Here is a 20,561-nt window from a genome sequence, read left to right as displayed (position 1 = left end):
CAAAATGATGGAGCATTTTAAGTTAAATGCAAGTGATCACACCGGCGCCTCCATCTCATGCAGTAAGCGCGCTTTCTACACAAACACTTGGATATGCACCAAATAATAGGGCACATTTATCTAGGTTAACTTTAGAGCAAGCGGACTTGTAAAGTTGCTACAACTTATATGTTTCAAGTGATAAGCCAAACTTGAGGTCCATGAATGATAGGAAAATGTTTGGATTTCCTGTCGTTAACGATCTGTCTGTCACACAGACTGTGTGATTTCCTGTGGAGTTTTTTTTTTTCTGCGACTAACCGACTAATGCCAATTTTGGTCGACTAAGCCTCTTCTTGGTGACTAACGGTTAGTCGAATATTAGGAGGGCAGCTCTAGTTACGCCAGTTTGTTCATCGATTTCACATTATTGTGGGCTTTAGTTCATTTATTCCAATAGGGTTTGATGTCAGTATGTTGCTAAGATATTATTATGGCACTCTTATAAGCATAAAATACTATTACATAAAACATTTTGTTTGCTTCATCTGCCATCTTGGACTTTTTTCCCTTGACTTAACGCAATGCATTGTGGGATTGCTTGTAAAATCTAGTGGGATTGCCTGATTTTGGAACAGAAACGAAGAACAAAACAGAGAACAAAAAAATAGCACACTAAAGTAAATCGCAAACCCCACCACAAAATCAACCGTCTTATCGAAAAGCTCTAAAGTGTGTGGCGTAGCGCAGATAACAAGAGAGTTCAAAGGCACATGTGGCCCAACTCTGATTCAAAGGCATACCTTCCCAGCAGCAGAGCTGATGCCGGTCCGTTAATGACGCGCAATCAGTGGTGCAGTGGGGGAGGGAGGAAAGATAATGAGGGGGGAGGGGGGAGTAAAACTGAAAGGGAACTGAAGTCTTTTGGGTAATTTCACAAATGGGCCCTCCTTCATTAAGTCTGATGCTGGCCACCCTGTGGCACGAAACCACACCAGACCAATCCAAACTGGGCCGGCAGAACTGTCTGAGCAATAAACTGGCTATAACCGGACATAGCTTAATGTGGCCCCATAGGACTAACTGAGAGAGAGCCAGCATGAAGAGCACAAAAAATAGAAGCAGTGGTCAAAACCAGGCCCATACATAGACCAAAACTGAGTACAGAGTTCAGAAAAAATAATGTAAGCCTTTAAAAACATATGGGAAGGACCAACTACTACATAAGCAACAACAAAAGTTGAATTTGAAACAGTATCAATACAAAAGCAATAATTCTCTTTTTATTTGTTTTTCTTGTAAAATTTGCTCTAATGATGCTAGTTGTGGGAGGTTACTTGGGCATTGCAAGATGGTTGCTAAGGTGTTCTGAGTGTTTTTAGGATGTTGCTATCCAGTTAGCGGGTTTTCTCTGTTGTTGCAAGTCCACTCCCAAGTGTCTAAGACTTGGGTGCCCAATTCTGTTCCTGCAGCTCTACCTACTTACAGAGTTCAGATCCAACTCTGATCAAACACACCTGTCTGTAATTATCAAGTGCTCCTGAAGATCTTAATTAACTGCTTCAGTTGTGTTTGATCAGGGTTGGAGCTGAACTTTGCAGGAAGGTAGATCTCCAGGAACAAGATTGGGCACCCCTGGTCTGGGCCCTGTTTCCACCTGGTATTAAGATGCGTTTTGGTTCATTGGATCCCAAGTGGATAACGCTAAATATAGGTGTAAACAGGATCTAAATGTTTTGAGCTTGTCCACTTTTGATCACTTCCAGAGGTAGTCGAAAATGCATTCGACAGGGTTGCTTTTGTAGTGGAAATGCTCATGTGGATGCTCATTTTGTAGTGGAAATGCTCATGTGTTGAATGTGTTCGAACAGCCACTAAAGACTGCCTACGCTCCGCCTACTGACGTAACACATAAACATTATGAGAAGCGCGCTAACCAGAGGGGATTTGAACTTTGTCGGCTGAAGACCCAAGTTTCTTTTGAAGACGAAAAATTTACCAAGCACAATGTTCTCTCACCATTCCTGATTTCTAACACACAATCACAGCATTCGGATGGTCTTGCAGCTGTCAGAGCAGAAACGAGAGCTGCTGCTCTCTGTGTTTTTCCTTCGTCTCCGGTAGCGTTCATATGTAAATTGCGCGAGCTTATTTTGTTCATTAGATCGAAAGATCTGAAAAAAACCTCATACATTTACCCGCCCATAGACCCTCCCCTTAAAGAATCAGGACAGAAGTGGTTGAAAGTGGACAAAAGAGACTGATTAAAATACCAGGTGTAAATGGGAATGTGTCTCCCTCATCTACTTGTGATCCGATCGACAAAAACGCATCTTAATACCAGGTGGAAACAGGGCCTAAGATATTCTGGTCTCTAGGTGGCTCGGGTACCTTCTTTAATGTAAGTCAAAGGGAAATTATTCAGTTGTTGCTTGACTTTTAACTCTAACATATACATCGGTCTCCGGTAGGATCGCAGTATGTGCAGCCTGATTGCCTGCAGCCAGAGTTCTCTAACCACGCGTACTTTTCTAACTATTAGACTTTTTTATCCATGTACCTTGAATTTTTTGCACCGATGTGTTTGTCCAGAAGGTGGCAACACTGGTTCGGGATGTTGTTTAACAGTCAAAATTGAAACAGATGAGATGCAGCAAAAACAAAACTACTGGACACCACAACAACAAAAGATGTCTGAGCTGATGAACGCTTGCATGAAGTTACCCACAACTCCATATTAAAATAGTACAAAGACATTTCAATCGGTCATAACTTCTGGAGAGAAATAGCGCAATACTGGACAAGGATGACTCTGCCTTGAGGCCATGTATCAAGCGCTTGTTTTCGAGCATGCTATCACATGGAGTGTACTTTGAAAGATTATGTGTTTGACCATATGCATATGCTAACCATTTGCATCGAAACTGAAGAGTACTTTGGGTTTAGTGTCAGACTCTTCTAATAGCTGTTTATCTGGCCAGAGGAACATGTCTTGAGGTGCTGCATGCTTTACAGGTTAGCAGTTAACAGGTCTGAGCATAGTTGAATTTGCTGTGCATCAAAAGCTTTCCTGCTGCTCAGGTCAACTGCAAGCAATCAGATTTGATCGCACCAAATGCCCTCCATCGCTAAACGTGTGTGCGGTCAGCGTGTGCTGAACGTGCATGACTGATGCTATCTGGAAAGTGTTTTATATTCTGTATAGAACTCCAAACCACTGACAACAAGGTTTTTATGGTGTTTTCAGCTCTAATTCCTCAATAAGACAATCCAGGGAGTGAAAAATGTGCTGGAACTAATTGAGTTCCAAGTCAAATTGCCTGTAATTAGCCACCTTGAATCTGAGGCAGGCGGCCCGGGGGTTGGAAGGGCACCGGTACCTTTTCCACTGCTGTGATTAGTGCTGAGAGCCTTTACGTACACATACTCCACATGCAGATGTCCAATGCTGCTAAGGACCGGAGAGGATAACAGAATAAAGGTTCTCTACCTCTTGCATAAAGAAGCATTGATTCTTTCCACCTCATTTTTTTCCCCTCTTCCCAGAACTGTTAGTCTTCCACATCCCACTTCCTCTGAGCATCCTCCAGGGCCCTGGCTGTGAGCTCTCTATACAGCAAAGCCTTATCCTGCCTGACTGCTGCACAGGAAGTTGTTTTTTGTCATTTATATATTTCCTCCCAACACACACACACACATTACACAGCCCAAATTGTCAGAAACTCTACCTTACTCTCTTAAAGTATAGAGTAAAGAGTGCATTCATGCAATGTGTAAATCAGCTCAAAATAGAAATAATGGGATTGTTCAATTAAAAATTAAAGTGCATGTGACTACACTGTAAATCATACAACATCTTTATGAGCAGACTTATTCACTGGAAATCAAGTCTTGACAATCTTGCTAAACAAGACAGTCTTAGCGGTTTGGACATTCTGTTATAAATATCACCTTTGTGCTCTAAAGAAGAAAGCCAATCATACCAGTGTTATTTCAGTATGATTGATATACTATTCTAGTTTTTGTTAATATTTTGAATTAATATAATCTGATTTCATTTTACGTTTAGTTAAAATTTTAGCAATTTTGTTGTGTTCTTGTCATTTTTAGTATTTTTTGTTTTTAAATATGTCTAAATAGTTTTTAAGTTTACTGAGGGTGCTTCACTAGCACTTTTGGTGCGCACCCATGATTGATTGGCATCGGAGTTTGGTTTGTTTGAATGATGTGAACGCTGTTCTTCGAACTCGGGTGCACATCCACGAACCGTACCTGAGTCTGCCTAAAAACGGTGGTCTGGGGTACGGTTCATGCGAACTCTGGTACTTCTTATATGACCACTACTTTTGGGAAGGTTACAATTTTGATGTTCAACATTGTTTCCGAAATTTAAACTTTATTTGGTTGGTTTTCTGTTGTTTAAGTTAGCTTTAAGAAAAAAAATACGACTATTTGATAATTAAATTACTTTTTAAAAGAGGTAAATTATCTTTAAAATTTCACGTGGATTTGAATCAGATTAATTTAGACGGTCAGTATACACCCAGATGGTGCAACTTCAGATCCTTTAATTGTATTTCTGCCTTATTTTCCCTTGTCTTGAGGACAACATAAACCAGATCAAAAGCACTCATTTCTCTTCATAACTGATGACTCATTCTAGACATTATGACATTTTTAAGCATCATCATTGAGCATTTGTTTTTTTTCATGGTGTAGGGTGATGCAGTGATGGGGTTATGTCAGCATTATGATCTCTGGAGCACTTAAGTGCTCTCTGCTCTGCCAATCAGTTCAATGTATCTGGTGACCTGGAAATGCAAGTGATTTTTAAATTTTTTTTTATTCAAATAGTATTTTAATTCAAAAGTGTTTGTCTCCCCCCAACATATAGTAGTTTGCGTGCAGTGAATAAGGTGCTGTATCGTTTTGACAGTGACGTTGGTTATCACTGACAATAACTGAGAACTGTTGCACGGTTGCAGTGGAGACACAGTGTTTATGTGGTCTACATAATGTGGAAGAAACACCCTCCATCGATCCGGTCTGAAACCGGAGCGAAACCAGAGCACCCAGAGGAAACGCATGTAGACACGGGGAGAACATGCACTCCACAGAGAAAGACATCCTAGCTCAAGCTGGGACTCAAACCGCGGACCTTCTTTGTAGACAAACTTTGATGTTGGCTTGAGTAAACCTAATCTCAAAGTTTAACATAGTATAAAAAGTTTTACACGTTTAAGGTAATTTACATTTTAGCATGATGCATTGTTAGCATGTAACAAGTTGTTGCTAGTATGTTTTGGCAGGTTACTAGCATGATGCTTGCCATAACCTAGTGTATGTTTACATTTGAAATGATTGACAGATGGAGTTAGAAGAATCTTTGCCCATTTGAGCAGTCCATCAATGTAAGTCTATGGGTTTTTTGGAAGTCCGCTACTGGATGTCAGATCAGTTTTTAGTCTACTAAACAAATTTTTTACTACTGGTATTTTAGTCTATTTTTTTTTTTTTTTTTTTATTTTAGAAGAACATACAAATACATCAGTATTAATAAAATAAATAAACAGAAAAGAAATGTGTTCAAAAATAATTTATTTGAAACCATTAACCATGATAGTGTAAATAAAAAAGGTTGTAACTTCCAAAAAGTTTTCTGTCTAATTCTGTTGAATAAATCCAATATTCCAAATATACTGTGGTTTTGCTGGTGAAATGAAATGAATTAATACTGCAATCATTTCTATGACATTTAATGCTGTATTATATATGTATGCAGGGCTAGACGTTAACACCCGCCAACCTGCCAAATGCAGGGTAGATTTCAGCAGTGACGTGTAACACAGTCATTCCAATTAGCCTCTTTGGCTGGTTGAATTTTATATATAATATATACATTTTAGTCTTTAGTCATTTTAGTCGAGTTATAGTCTTTTAAAAAGGCATCTGAAATAATGAACTAAGTGCAATGTAGTGTTGTCAGAAATATTGATTTTTCCATACATATCTGAAATATCTGAAACACTTATGCTTCCAATATTCAGAACAGATACACGATACCAGCTGCGCTTTCTCACTTTCTCATCTCTCTTACAGCGAGTCGACACAAACCCACTTCCCCTCACTGGTTTCATTTGCTCCAGATGAATATAGTTGGTGTTGCAGGACTTGAATTTTGGTGTGGGACTGCGCGTATTGCGCATAATTTTATTCATTCCCACAGATTTTGTGCTCACACCCAAAGTGCGCACACATAAAGCCGCCTCTCAACACTAAATTGAGTTCTTTTCATTGCTTTTACTGTATATTGTGCTTAAACAGTCATAGTCATGTGTTAAGTGAACGTAAACATGCATGTGTAACAGTATAATGGATTCGTGCATCAGGTCTTAAAGTGACAGCAGCCTAATATACCTGCTGCCAAATTATGAGATGATATTAAAAATATCTATATGGCAGTTTTTCCCCATGGTATCGATGTCAAAATTGTGGCCAGTGAAAATTCTGATTGGCTAGTAACTTTGGAAAACCACTAGCCACATTGACTGGTGAGCAAAAAAGTTAATGTCAAGCCCTGTCTGTATGTATTGTTAAACTGGTGCATAAATAAATAAAAATGAAAAAAAAAAAAAAAAATGGTTGAAATGACTAAAAAAAATTTATTTGTTTTAAGCCAATTCAGAGCAAATATGTATTAGGTGAAAATTACATTTCTGATCCGTTCTAGATTGAGGTGCTGCGTGCACAAGCATCCCAAAACCATGCGTCTCAGAGCACATAAAAGACACACCCTGCTAAATGCCCAGCATTCAGAGACGCAGAGCAAGTCCTTTCCCTGATCTGAATGAGCTAAAACGAGCTGAGGTTAAGTATAGGTTAGCTCACGAGGAACCATCAGGAGGAATGTACATCCCAGCAGAGGAACAACTCCCCTCGACATAATCGCCCCGAGCTGTAAATCCAGACCCGCATTTCTGCTGTCTGCGGCCACTTGCCTCACACGGCAATATATGGAAAGGTCATCAACACCAGCCCCCAACCCAACAACTGCGCCAACGACCTCACGTGGAAGTGTGCGTCCACTCGCTTCCGACAGCCGCAGAATGTGTGTGTCCTGCAAAACAGGTAGGTTTTAAAAAGAACTGGGGCAGTAAATCTCGTTCTGTTTTCCGAACGCAGGGAGGGACGCACCCAACAGCACAAGAAGAGCATAAATTCCAGTACGGAAAGAAGCGTTGGATTAAGTTTCCTTTCAAGCTCAGGGTCCTTGGCTTAGCAGTCTACCCTTTTGGCCTGAAAGCGAGACAGACAGCGAGTGAAAGAGGAGCCATGAGGCTTCCCCTGTGCGTGCCCCCCTCCTTCCACCCAGGGCGGCAGTAAATCAGGATGGCAGTTAGCTAGGAAGCAGCTGCTAATGATAGTTTTACTGGGGAGAGCAGGAAGTCATCTCCTGACCCCGCCTGCTGCTCCTGGTCTCCTGTGACTGTGACAAAAGGACAGTAAGTGGGCAAAAGCCAAGCGTCGGAACAGCCTACTCAGAAATCGCCACAGGAAACCTGCCTGCGCTGCTATCACATCCACCATCTTCAAAAAACAAAGGCCTGTCTCTTCCACAGTGGGAAAAAATATCACAAGGGCCTTTTCTGGGACGCTTCACACACACTCAAAGCTGAAGGGAAGAGGAAGTTACTAAATATTACTTTTAAAACGTACATGTCCTTAGTGCACTATAGTGTGAAAAGACACGCACCACCGATATGTTTGGGTGAGGAAACAGGAAACATGTCAAGAACATGTCTGGCTCATACAGAGCCACGTACATGACATGAGGTGACGAAAACGAAAAGAGTTCATTCCCGCGACACATTAATTCCTTCCCTCATTTTAGTTAAACCATAGCCATGTTGTACTAATTCGCTCCATCAATTTTGTTCAATCATAAATTTAACAAAAGCAAGGAAGTACAATCTACCCACAATTTAATTAAATAAATAAAAAATTCAAATTAAGTTAAAAAATGTTGCCACAAATTAATAAATTGATTTTTCTTCTGCATGTCTTGTGCAGGGCTGTAATATTTCGCTCCAAGATCAAAAGAAATAAATAAGAAATTTTATTTAGCTGAAAGAGAAGGAAGCCTGAAAACCATTACATTTTTAATAACATTGAACAATTTTGCATCCAAATCTTATTACAGTAATGCAATAAATCTCATTCTTATTACTGTAATGCAGAAAAAACAAATTTGTTATTATATTTCAATTGTATTTGTATTTAAATTTAAATTATATTGTATACATTTTAGGGCTGCACGATTAATTGAAATTAAACCACATGCGATTTGGCAAAGGCTGCGATTTTTTTATGCGCAGCTTCTCAGTGAAGCACGGCTCTGTGATCACAGAAACTCCAAATATGCCCCGCAGAAGTACAATATAACGCACGTCATTCCAGGAAATCCCTAAGGGCATCATACTATCGCTGTGACTGAATAAAAAGAACATTGAAACACTTTGATTGATTAAACGTGACTAATAAACAAATTCTTATCTGAGTTCTTTAAGCCTTCTCGGGTATTTTCATGATAATAAAGTATATTTATAATGCAATGCTAATCGACATAGCCGTTATCACTGTATAGAATACTATGAAATATGTTGTGTGCCTTATTCTGTGTAAGAAGCCACGTCATCTCACAGAAGGATGTTTTCAAACACTCAACTGATGTTATAAAGTGAGTTTGGAATAAAAACATGTTATTAAATGTTGTCTTTTGTTGGACAAGAGGTTCATAAATGCTTATGTTTGGAAAGATGTTTGATGCGTGTTGCTTTTTCAAATGCACGTTATAAGACTCAAACTCGCAGTGCTTTCAGATGGAGCAGCATTTACTACTGATCACAAAGCTGTGCTTCATTGAAAAAAGAAAAAGAAAGGAATTGCACTAAGCCAAATCGGTTTAAGTGCGATTTCATGTTAATTGCGATTTATTGTGCAGCCCTAATACATTTAAATTTTGTTATTTAAATTGTATATATCATTGAAGTATTTACCCAGAATATTTGTTACTCCCTTTAATCTATGCAGTTTCGATAAAAATAATTAAAAAAAAAAAAATTATTACTGAAATGAAAATCTAGCTAGAATAATGGGAATGCTCTAATAATATTTTCATTACATTTATGGGCACAATATCAGAAAAAATGACACGCATCAGTTTAACAGAAATAATAAAGGCATAGTTACTTTTTGTCCATTCTTCATTGAATTTTCGGTCTACATCATTGTCTTCTGTCTATCAGAATAATTCAAAGCGTTGTCGCGTTCATGATCAGATGTACGGCTGTATCAATGTTCTTATTTGCACATTTCTATTTCATTTGAAGAAAACATGATGAAATATGTGCGCATACATGGTGCTGGTTCATGTTTGGAGCAGGAGAGTATATGTAATATGTTCGTAATAACACGCTTGCTCTGGTCCAGATATGAACTGTGAGTGTTGTTAAACTCATCATGGCGTATAGCGCAGAAACCGCTCTTATGCACGTTCCGCGTGTTGTTACGTATTAAATATTGTTACAGTCATATTTTCCATGTGTTGGTTGTCAAACTCGGACCGCATTGTGGGGAAAATGCAAACAACACTTTGTGTTACTGCACTGAGGAAACTTATGAGACATGTGTCCGAACTCAGAAAGCAAAGCTGAAGAGGCAGAAGTGAAGGAACATCACTGAAACGGTCTTTCGTGACATTTGAATTCTCCACTGTAATGCGATCTCATGCATAATACAGCGCAGTGATTGGATTAAAAGAGTTCATTCTCATGAATAATGCAGCAAAAAGCTCAGCAAACGGATGACGTAGACAAGTACTCCCCAGCCACAGCTCTGAATTAACGCATACTCACTTTTCATGACATTGGTTCAACTTTGCTTTTTAAAATAGAATAACAAAATGGCTCCAAAAAATATCACTATTCCCTTAATAATAAACATAATGTGTGCTATGGTCGTTTTCATTGACGTGCAACCTTTACATATCTGTTAACATCTCCAAAATGTGTTGGGGTTTCATGACCTTTTAAATAATCATTATACAACAAAGGCTCTTACTGTGAACACGTCATCATCTCCAAGTTCAGCCTCATTTTGGAGTGTTGAAGAGGAAGTTGTGGAACCTAAAATAAAACACACAAACAGGAGACATGAGCCGACAGACCTTCACATATCCTGTCGGTTAATGGTGGTATTTGAGGTCGGAGAGAGACAGAAACTGACAAGAAGACAGTGAAAGACTGATTGATGGATGAAACACAACTCTAGCCAGATGTCCTAGAGCATATCACACCTTAGGCATCACATTGCTAATCTATAGCCTCTCTAACCTTAACATAGGTGGTTGTAATTAATTCATAATGTCTTGCAGCACATTTAAGACTATGCTATAAGTATTTGTTGTTCTAAACAAAAACACATGCTGCTGAAATAGTAAAAGTGGTTTGGTAGTATGCTGTTGTGAACATGTTGTTTTGCTAGCTAACACAACAGTGGTCTTAGACTTCATACTGACACCTACTGGTGTGAATGCAGAATCACACACACAAGTTTTTTGTTTACTGATGCAATTGCGGATATACCATATTCACTGACGTATTTGTCACCAGTGTTGGGGGTAACGCATTAATTCATAGTAACTTGAGTTACGTAATCAGATTACTTTTTCAAGTAACTATTAAAGTAAAACATTACTTTTTCAATTTACAACAAAGTATCTAAGTTACTTTTTCAAATAAGTAACACAAGTTACGTTTTCACATTGACTGACAGCTCTACTGTCCCCATGCTGAGAGAAATAAAGTGCAGAGATGTTGTGTGTGCTGTGTGAACATGATGATTATTATTGTAGTTCTAGACTAAATGTGAACATGCATTTACTCTTACTTGCACAAAAACAGAGTCAGTATTCCTCAAAATGAATAAAAACTGTGAAATGCAAACTCAGAATTTACAGTAATGTAATATTTAACTATATTAATTTACACTTTATGTATTTAATCTCACTTTATTAACCAATGTCTTTGCTGCTGACCTTCAATGATCTAATTCAACCATACTAATAAGCAAAAATTACTTTAGATTAGAATTAGAAATAAGAGTGTTGAACTTCCTTCTCCTGTATCCTATTCTTCTTTAATCCAGAATGGCAGCACAGCTGTAAGGTTTGTTTGAGCTGCGCCCTCTACTGTACAGGCGTAAATATGCTTTTCCTTCAGCCTGAGGCTTATTCATTTCACTTTTGGTGTGAAAGGGCATTTACATTTGCCAAAAATATAACTTTTTTTGTTGATATTAAAAAACAAACAAGCAAGACCAGCACAGGTGAGAAAAAGTAATGCAAAAGTAATGTAACACATTACTTTTTATAAAAAGTAACTAACGCAATTAGTTAGAGTAACGCGATTTTTCAATGCATTATTTTAAAAGTAACTTTCCCCAACACTGTTTGTCACGTATGATTAATTTATTCCATGACCAAAAGCGTTTAAAAATAAGGGTGAAACTGAGATAAAGTGAACAGTCAGCAGGTCATGTGATCTCAACATGGCGGCCACCATGAGGGGAGACCCCTCTTATTTGATTAGAGTCTTCATCTTATGTGCATAGCATTTTAAAAGATACTTTTCCAAGAGAACTTAACATTTGTTTATGTATAAATCTTTGTTGTGGAGTAGAAAAAAATATTTAAAACCTGAATACATGCAAGTGTTTTTCAACTTTCAATGTTCTCACCCTCCGTTATGTCCTCCAAGGCTTTCCGCACACCTCTGTCAAAGGCACGGGCATCGGCAGGGCTCTGGAACGTCAAGCCGCATTTTTTGTTTTCGACCTTCCAGTGGTGAAATGTGGGTGTGGCCTTCGTGTAGATCAGATCCTTCCTCACGAAACATTCCAAAATCACCTGCAGCCAAAACAAGTGAGACATATCTGAGACTGAGCCCACAGCCTTCTGCTGCTGCTGCACTGCTAGAGGTCACTGCCTGAGAAAAGTCTTGCAAATCACATAACAAATGGATTTGTAACCAGATTTGTCTTGGAAAAGAACCCAGCATGCAAAACTCCCCAGGTTGTAAATCAGCTTGATTTCCTAGAATCCCCTGGGGAGGAAGACTATGAATATTCGTGCCACACCTGCTTGTCTTTGAGGCGCTCGCCATGGATGAGGAAGTCGCTGTGGCCGGTCAGCTCAGCAGGCATCACCTTACAGACGCCCACCCTGCTGAGGCCCCCACCTTCCTGTGCCAGCCATCCCCCACTCGAGTCATCTCGGGTCATGACCACCGCTTTGACGCGCACAATGTAACTGTCACTGAGAAAGAGAGAGAAAGAGAAAGTTTAATTTTGAATGACACATGAATGGGGCATAATCCAATTTAGGGATTATCTAATATTTGCAAAAAAAAAATGACACTGTAAAAATCATGATTTTGATGCTATTTATGCTCGTCTCTAATAATACTGTGTTTAATTTAAATTTCAGTAGCTTAAATGGTAAAGTAGCATTAAAGTTTAATTCATTGTGAATTAGTTCAAACTGTTTCAAAACATTAATTTAAAACTCAAAAATCAAATATTCATGGTAGTCCCCATGTGGCATTAAATATTGTAGTAAACATATATTCGGGAAAATATTGTCTTTACAAATTAATTATCATTTTTCTTTATGTTCATTAAATTTTAACTAGGATTTTACTTTATTTTTACTTTTTATTGTGGAATATTATTACAATTTAAATTTAATTTTCCATTCATACATAGACATAGAAATGGGGAAATCAAGCATCAACGCCTTAGGCCAAACCAAGGCGGCCTGTCAGTATGACATTCACAATATTCAGTGTTACATATGGCCAGAGGACAAGGCGGCAAAATTTAAAACCAAATAAAAAAAGTCATCCCAAAAGGCATCTGCACTGCACTCACACTGGTCCAGAGCCAAAGCCAGGTATACTTTCAAACTAACTCAACCGTTCTTCCCCTATAATGCAGTGAAAGCCAGCAGTCAGCCTTATATGGTAACCTGAGCTGGCGTGTTCAATAATTAACCAGAGAAGGAGAGCGGACGGGTGAGGAGGTGAGGGCACGTCTCAAGACCAGAGAGCAACTAAATCAATAGACTGAGCCAGAGGAAGGAAACGGCCTCATGTACGTGTGAACGCTCACAATCTACATTAAGACCTCAACCGTCTGACTCACAAATAACCAGGAGGAAAGAAAAGTAACTCTTTAACATCTCAGTTGTTTCCCACAAGATAGTAGTGAGATGAGAGAGCAAATTAAGTCTTCTCAGATTCTTCACCTAAGGAAAAAAACCTTAATAATCTCACGTCTCCCGCAGAATTTCAGAAGATGTCTCAACAATGTCTCAAACTGTGCTCAGACAGATAATCTATAAGCAGGAGGAAATGACTGAGAGAAACCACAATACCCAATATAGTAAATGAATCAGTTAAAAGAGCCAGTTGCTTTTTGGTAAAAGCAGCATGCGCTTTAGCAGGACCTGAATATGTCAGCTAAAGAAGAAAAATATATGATACCATTTTTATCAGATAATATTGGTTATTGAACCACAGGATTAGCAAAAAGTTTGGAATAATGGAGCACCTAGGCTGTATTTATTTGATCAAAAATACAGTAAAAAACAGTAATATTGGGAAATATTACAGTTTTCTAACTGTTTTAAAAAGTAATTTATTCATGTAATGGCAAAGCTGAATTTTCAGCATCATTACTCCAGTCTTCAGTGTCACATGATCCTTCAGAAATCATTCTAATATGATGATTTGGTTTTTGCCGCTTAATATTTTTGTGGAAATCATGATACATTTCTTTTTAGGATTCTTTGATGAACAGAAAGTTTAAAACAACAGCATTTATTTGAAATAAAAATGTTTTGTAAAATTAAATGTTCCTTGCTAAATAAAAATATTAATTGCTTTTTTAAATTATTTTTTAATCTTACTTACACCAAACTTTTGAATGGTAGTCCTTCTTCCAAAATGTGTTTTTGTCTTGATTCACCTTGTTAAGCCTATTATAAGTGTTTATATTTTAGACCTGACGGGATGGTTTTCGTGGGAAATTCGAAAAGTTGCTCCGGCTATTTTGACGCGTGTATGGTGTAGGGACTGGCATAGGTTAATTGTCTCAACGAGTGATAAAGTTTGACATGGAGCCGCTAAACCTCCAACCTCTGGGGAATCACCCATTTTAAAAGAAAAAACGCTGAACAGGAGAGTCTGCTGGCAAAAAGAGTACACGACAGAGCTCGTAATAAAACAAGAATCAACATTGGCTTGGCTTTTTGAAAAAATAAGGGATTTGAATGTTGTAAAGGCGACGCAGAGATGGCATTTTTATTACTCAACAGGTGAGTAAGGTATTTTATTGAACAGATAAACTGCCATATGTAACTCTCTAACAGAGTTCATTGTAAAGCATTATCTATTGTGAAGGGTCTTTTTCATTATGGTTGTTGTAGCTGGAATTTACTTTCAAGGAAGTACCGTGTCTATTAATGGGTAAAGCTACAGTAACGTCTTCAGTTAGTCAGCTTGAGATCCTCTCCGTCCAAGCTTGTTATATATCTGAAGCCTATAGTGAATGTTTTATGAGCAGTAGGATAATCTCTCTCTCTTTTTTAGTTATGAGAAAGAACCATATTCATCCGCACAGTCACACAGAGCCGAAGCACAACCAAAACAATGTTCTTCCGCAAAATGCATGCAATTTTGTTTAACCACTAGAGGGCCAAAAGTTACATACTGTACCTTTAATAAAAGGAACTATACTTTTTTGTATAAGGGTATACTACTACTGTAGGAGACCAACTGACTCATTTGAATCGACTCATTTTAATGACTTTTAGGAGAAATATGCTGTAAACATGCAATAAAAAGTTCTTCTGGGATATGAAGTCTCTCTGAAGAGCATCTAGAACAATCTGAGTAGATTCTGTCTAATAAAAGAGAATACGACAAGATCTAGACCACAGCAGCCATATGAGCGGGTATTACGATCATCCATTTGTAATTATTATACACAGTGACTGGCCCAGGGCCTACGTAGATGTGGCTCCTCTAGTGGAAAGAAATAGAGAAATGCTGTCTGTGGGATTAGAATTAATGAGGGAGGAAGTCCTGTGGGAGAAGCACCGTCTAATGTACTTACACTTAGAGAGCCAGGCCAGGGGATTGTCTCTATGCCAGAGTCATTCAATATCAGCAGCTAATTAAAATCAAATCAAATGTAACTCCTCATAAAACTAGGTGTTTTTCATAATTGAACGAGTGGAGGGCTGGTGATTCCCCTCTAAGCTGCAGCTGTCGGTGTGATTCACACCACACGTCCTTCATGTCCCGCAGGGTGTCTGGGGTACTGGGGTCCAAAAGGTGTATATATTAAAGGTATTTTTTGATTTTAGATTTCAGTATTATTTATATACTATTATAGTATTTATTAATATTTTGAATTAGCAGTTTTATTTTTTTTTAAATTTTCAGTTTAATTTTAATTTTAGTTTTAGTACATTTGTTATGTGTTTTTGTTAGTTTTTTTTAATTTTTTTTATTATTTAGATTTTTTAGATTTAAATCTATTTTCTTTTTTTTTTTTTTTAGTAATTTCTTTTAGTTTTAGTAATTTTATTAATACTAAATTTATTTATTTCACTTAGTTGCCAAGTCAAAATTTATAATCTCCTTTTAAGTTTTTCATCTAATATTTGTATTTTATTTTAGCTGTATTTATATTACCGGATTGTACCAGTTTAGTTAACAGTCACAACACTGATATATATTAAATTAAGCTTTTTATGACAATTAAGCACATTCTCCTTTATTATTGTAATGCAAAACAAACAAACAAAAAATCTGTAAAAATGATTATATTAAAGTTATTTTTATTGGGGGCTTAATTCACATGGAAATAATGACGATAATAGTAGTGGTCCTTAAATTTGTTTTGTTTAAGCAAAATATAATTTATATATAATTTTGTGGATGAAATGAGACCTTTAAATGTTACGAAATTTACTAATTAAATTTAGCAAATTACATATTTTGAACACTATTTCATTAAAAATCCCCATGAAAACAATTAAAAACAGAAACAAAATGTTTAGTATCAAGGCTGTCGGTTTTGAAGCAAACATAAAGGGAAACTACCATGTCTGTTATACCAAAATGCCAATCAATTATACTAGGCAATGTCAGTCAGTCAGTTCACTGGCGGATATATTTGATTAAAAGCAATGCTGATATTACCGATAAGCTCTCTCACGACGGATCTAAAAGAGGACGCATGATAAAACCTGGATGTTAAATGCAGAAAGGCGAGTGAAAATGTCACTGAAGTATGTGTGAGTGTTTATGTCTGTGTGTGTGAGAGAGTGAGTCATTCTATCCATCTGTGATGTGGAAATTTACAAAAAACAGTCCTTTTTCCTTGCTTTTCCATCGTACAGTTTGAAAGATCGCACCCCTTTACACTCCGGTGAGTGCAGGAGGGCACAACAGGGTAACGGGGTGAGATATATATTACAAATGGAAGAACAAACAGGACTGATTGTCAATCTGAACATGTCCACTCATTTAATGCTAAAGCATTACCTCTTAAGACACTGAAATTTTCTCTTATTAGTCACTGAATGTAACGTCTGATTAAAATTAGAGACTGCTGTTTCCTTCCTGTGTGATGTCATTGTTGCTTCCTGTTGTTTATCTCCTTTGTCCTTCCAAGGACACTAGACATTTATAACAGAAGACTTACTTTTTTACTCAAATCTTTGGCATTTTAAGTCATCAACATATTTCAGAATTCTTTGCATTACATTTTTTTTATTTGATACAGACGAACAAAGACATCAAAATCACGCTATAGTATACTGAAACAAGTCTAGGGACAATAAAATATTCCTGTACTATCCAGTTGTTCATAAGCACTGTAAAAGGATTTTTCTTTTAACACCCTTTTTTTACAGAGGCAGGGCTCTATGCTTAAATTTCTTTTTAGGAGCACAGTCATAATTTTAGGAGCACCTTCTGATCAATGACAGAAATTAACCTTCCCATTTTGAGGCGATATCTGACTCTTTGAAATGACTTGCCGGGTTATTTATTTATTTATTTTTTACCTTTGTAAGGGCATTTTTTCTAACCTTATTAAATGTGTCATCTTTTATGTCAAATTCATACATTTATATTTATAAATTGAGTCAGGAAGAATAAGTTGTCAATCAAATGAAATCAGTATCAAAAAATTCATCTTTGCACGGCAGAGGTGGCACAGAAGAACAAAAAGCTGGCATTTAGGCATATTTACAGACTGTTTAATGAGGCTCAGAAGTGGCATAAATGCATTTAAATTCATGATAACAATGTTATGAGATCAATGTTTCAAATAGAAGATTTTGAATATAAAAAATATAAAATGTTTTAAATGAAATAACTGAAACGACACTTTAAAAATTAAACTAAAACCACCAGTAGGTCAAGTCACTGTCTTTGTCACTGAATCATTCATTCTATCGATTCGTTCAAACAGCTGATTCATTCAGTAACAAAGCAAGCGACTGTCTTTATGAATGAGTCATTGAATCACTGACTCACTAGATCCGTTTGAAAACACAGATTCATTCATAAACGAAACAGTGCTGTGTTTGCTCGGAGCTGTGCAGCGGTTCGGCTGTGATTTTGTTTGGAACTATTTTCGTTGACAAAATCTGACAATACTGTTCCTAAAATTTTCGCGCACTGGCGCGTTTGCAAAATAGTTTCAACTGAGGGTGCACCCTCTAGCTCCCCCATAGAACTGGGCCTGATCGGGTCAGTCGCACTGGAGCTCCTAAATACTTTCTCACAGTCGCACGCAGTAATTTTCAGACTGAAACGGTCGCACTGTAGAGCCCTGAGAGGCAGATTTCCCTTTTTATGTGAGGTAACAAAATTAGGAATATAATTTAAAACAAAAATTTCAGTCTGTTCCAAGCGTTTTAGGTCTCAAGTGTTCTCAAGTGTTTTAGGTCTTCTTGAATAGAAAAGATTTGTGTGAAGATTCAAAACATCTTTTTGTGCTCCACAGAAAAATAACAGCACGCTTATTCAACCAAGGCTCATTAGAAAAACTCCAAAAACCTATACAATTCACTGCAGTTTCCAGCTGAAATGAACACTAGTGGCAGTTTATCATAGTGCATGACTGTTAAACTAATACATTTTGAAGTTTGCATCACATAATCAGCTCAGTATGTATGGGTTTTCTGACATAGTAAACTTGCTCAGTAGCTCACCTGGTACAGCACTTGCCATGCAGAGCATTTGGATATGAGTCCAGAGAAATATGAGCTCAAAGACTCATAGAAGTAAGATAAAATGGCATTGCTTGCTTCTGAAAATGTGATTTTATCTCACGTTTACTTTTGTTATCAGTTTAGTGTAGGTGGTACCTTATTTTCGAACACGATAAGAGCATGAACCTTTTGGTGCCATTCATCGGACATTTCATTTCTGAAGTTCTGCAGTATGTACAACGTAATAAAACAAGATTCACGTTAATTTGTTTCAGATATTCAGATAATGCCATTCGCTGGACATTTCACTTTGAAAGTGTCGTAAAAGTGCAAGAAGCAATGAAATATAATTTCGCAGAAATGTCACCACAGACACATTTTTCCAATGAGCCTGGGTTGGGTTTGGAACAGCATGAGGGTGAGTAAATGATGAAAACATTTTATCAGGCTGGTTTTTGTCTACACAAGCTTTTGTCAACTAGTCAATGAAACAAAACAAAACAAGAACGAAAACCACACACCTTTATAGTCACAACAAAATTTCCATGACCATGGAAAGCTAAAATATAACCTGCATGATTCCAATGCAGTTGCTTTAGTTAGCTGGTCATCTTTTCCAAGTAAATAAATGAGAATATTTAGCATGTCTCTTTAGCATGCTGGGATATCTACCATCTGGCTTCTCAGGGGGAAAAAAATAGGGTCATAGAATTACAGGCATTTAACAGACATAATGTGAAGCGTGTGCGTACACACACGTACATGAACACACACACAACAGAATGTACGAAGGCGGCGAAAGCCACGACTCCCTCTGCTCGCTGCCATCCCAGGCTGGAAGGTGTCTCAGTGCGGCCTCTCTCCCATCTGTGCGGCAGTGGGCGTCAGGCCAGCGTCACACCCCACCATAACCAGCCAAGAAACAACTCGCTGAGTGCCACACAGGTGACACTCCACATCAACTGCAACACAACCATCCTTCTTATTCCATCTCCATTCAAATGTGTCACATGTGCTCATTCAATTGTTATGGGCGTTTTAGAAGAAATCATAATGGAAAAATTAATAATAAATGGTAACACTTTATTTTACAGTGTCCTTGTTACACATGTAGTTACTATAATAATAACAACAATAAATTATGCATAATTGCATGCAATTAACCCTAAACCAAACCTAATCCTAACCTTATAGTAAGTACATGTAGTTAATTAATTTTACTAAGTACTTAAATGAATAATACACTGTAATTAAAGTGTACACCTTAAAATAAAGTGTAACCAAATAAATAAGAAAAGCAACAACCCCCATCCACTTGCATCCTGCACTCACCCATGAACACAAGTGTCCAACTTGTATTGACTAACAACAATTTTTTTGGAAGTGAGTATGTGTGTAGTTCAATCATGGCAAACACACAAGGTAGCATGGATAAATAAAGGTACTGTTAAGATACTGTCAACCAAAAATTTCACTCAAGAAAATTCTGTCAACATTTTCTCACACTCATATTGTTCCAAACCCATCTTCAAAACACAAATGAAGGGATTTTTCTCCACTGAAAGTCCACGCAACCAAAACTCTGATACTTCAAAAAGTTTACAAAGACAAATGGTAAACAGAAACTCAACCAGCTTGACGCATGAAAACAAACTTCATTTGTTCTTGAGGAAACTCAAACATGCATGACATGCAAGAACAAACCTTATTGGTTCTTGTGCATATTTGATGTGCTCTATGAATGTTGATCAATGTGCATTGATCAACTTTTATATGTGAATAAAAACCTAAATTAGATCTGCTCATCATATAAAGTGATTATGTCTCTCAAAAAACTTGGATTAAACCGCTAAATTCATATGGATTACTTGATTTAAATAGATGACAATGTTTTAATGAACTTTCTGAAGCGCCTATATTTGGATTGCGTTGACTTTCGTAAGAGTTTCGAGAATCTCTCTCTTAAAAATACCTTCATTTGTGTTTTGAAAAAGAAGTCTTGTGGTTTTGGAATGACATGAGGATGAGTAAATGATGACAGAATTTTCTTTTTTGAGAGAGCTAACCCTTTAAATTTCATTTTGTTCCTCAAACAAAACTATCATATGACTTCTGAAAACTTGGATTATAGTGTAAATGGATCACTTTTATGATACTTTCATGGTGTGTTTTGTCTATTTTAGAGCTTGACAGCCACTGGTCACTGTATGCTTTTATAGTATGGAAAAGA

General features: G+C 37.3%; 1 protein-coding gene across 1 annotated transcript in view; it reads right to left on the bottom strand.

The window, feature by feature from the left end:
• Positions 1-20,561, bottom strand: part of spred2b (sprouty related EVH1 domain containing 2b) — a 50,590-nt gene that overhangs the window by 13,361 nt on the left and 16,668 nt on the right. The window contains exons 2-4 of the mRNA XM_051917701.1: positions 12,175-12,352; positions 11,776-11,944; positions 10,099-10,163 (exon numbers count right to left, since the gene is read on the bottom strand). Coding sequence (XP_051773661.1) covers positions 10,099-10,163; positions 11,776-11,944; positions 12,175-12,352 — 412 coding nt within the window. The remainder of the gene's footprint in view (positions 1-10,098; positions 10,164-11,775; positions 11,945-12,174; positions 12,353-20,561) is intronic.

This window comes from Ctenopharyngodon idella, chromosome 13, assembly GCF_019924925.1.
Source record: "Ctenopharyngodon idella isolate HZGC_01 chromosome 13, HZGC01, whole genome shotgun sequence".
NCBI lineage: Eukaryota > Metazoa > Chordata > Actinopteri > Cypriniformes > Xenocyprididae > Ctenopharyngodon > Ctenopharyngodon idella.
Note: the sequence above shows the minus strand (reverse complement) of the source record. Positions and strands in the feature narration are given on the sequence as shown.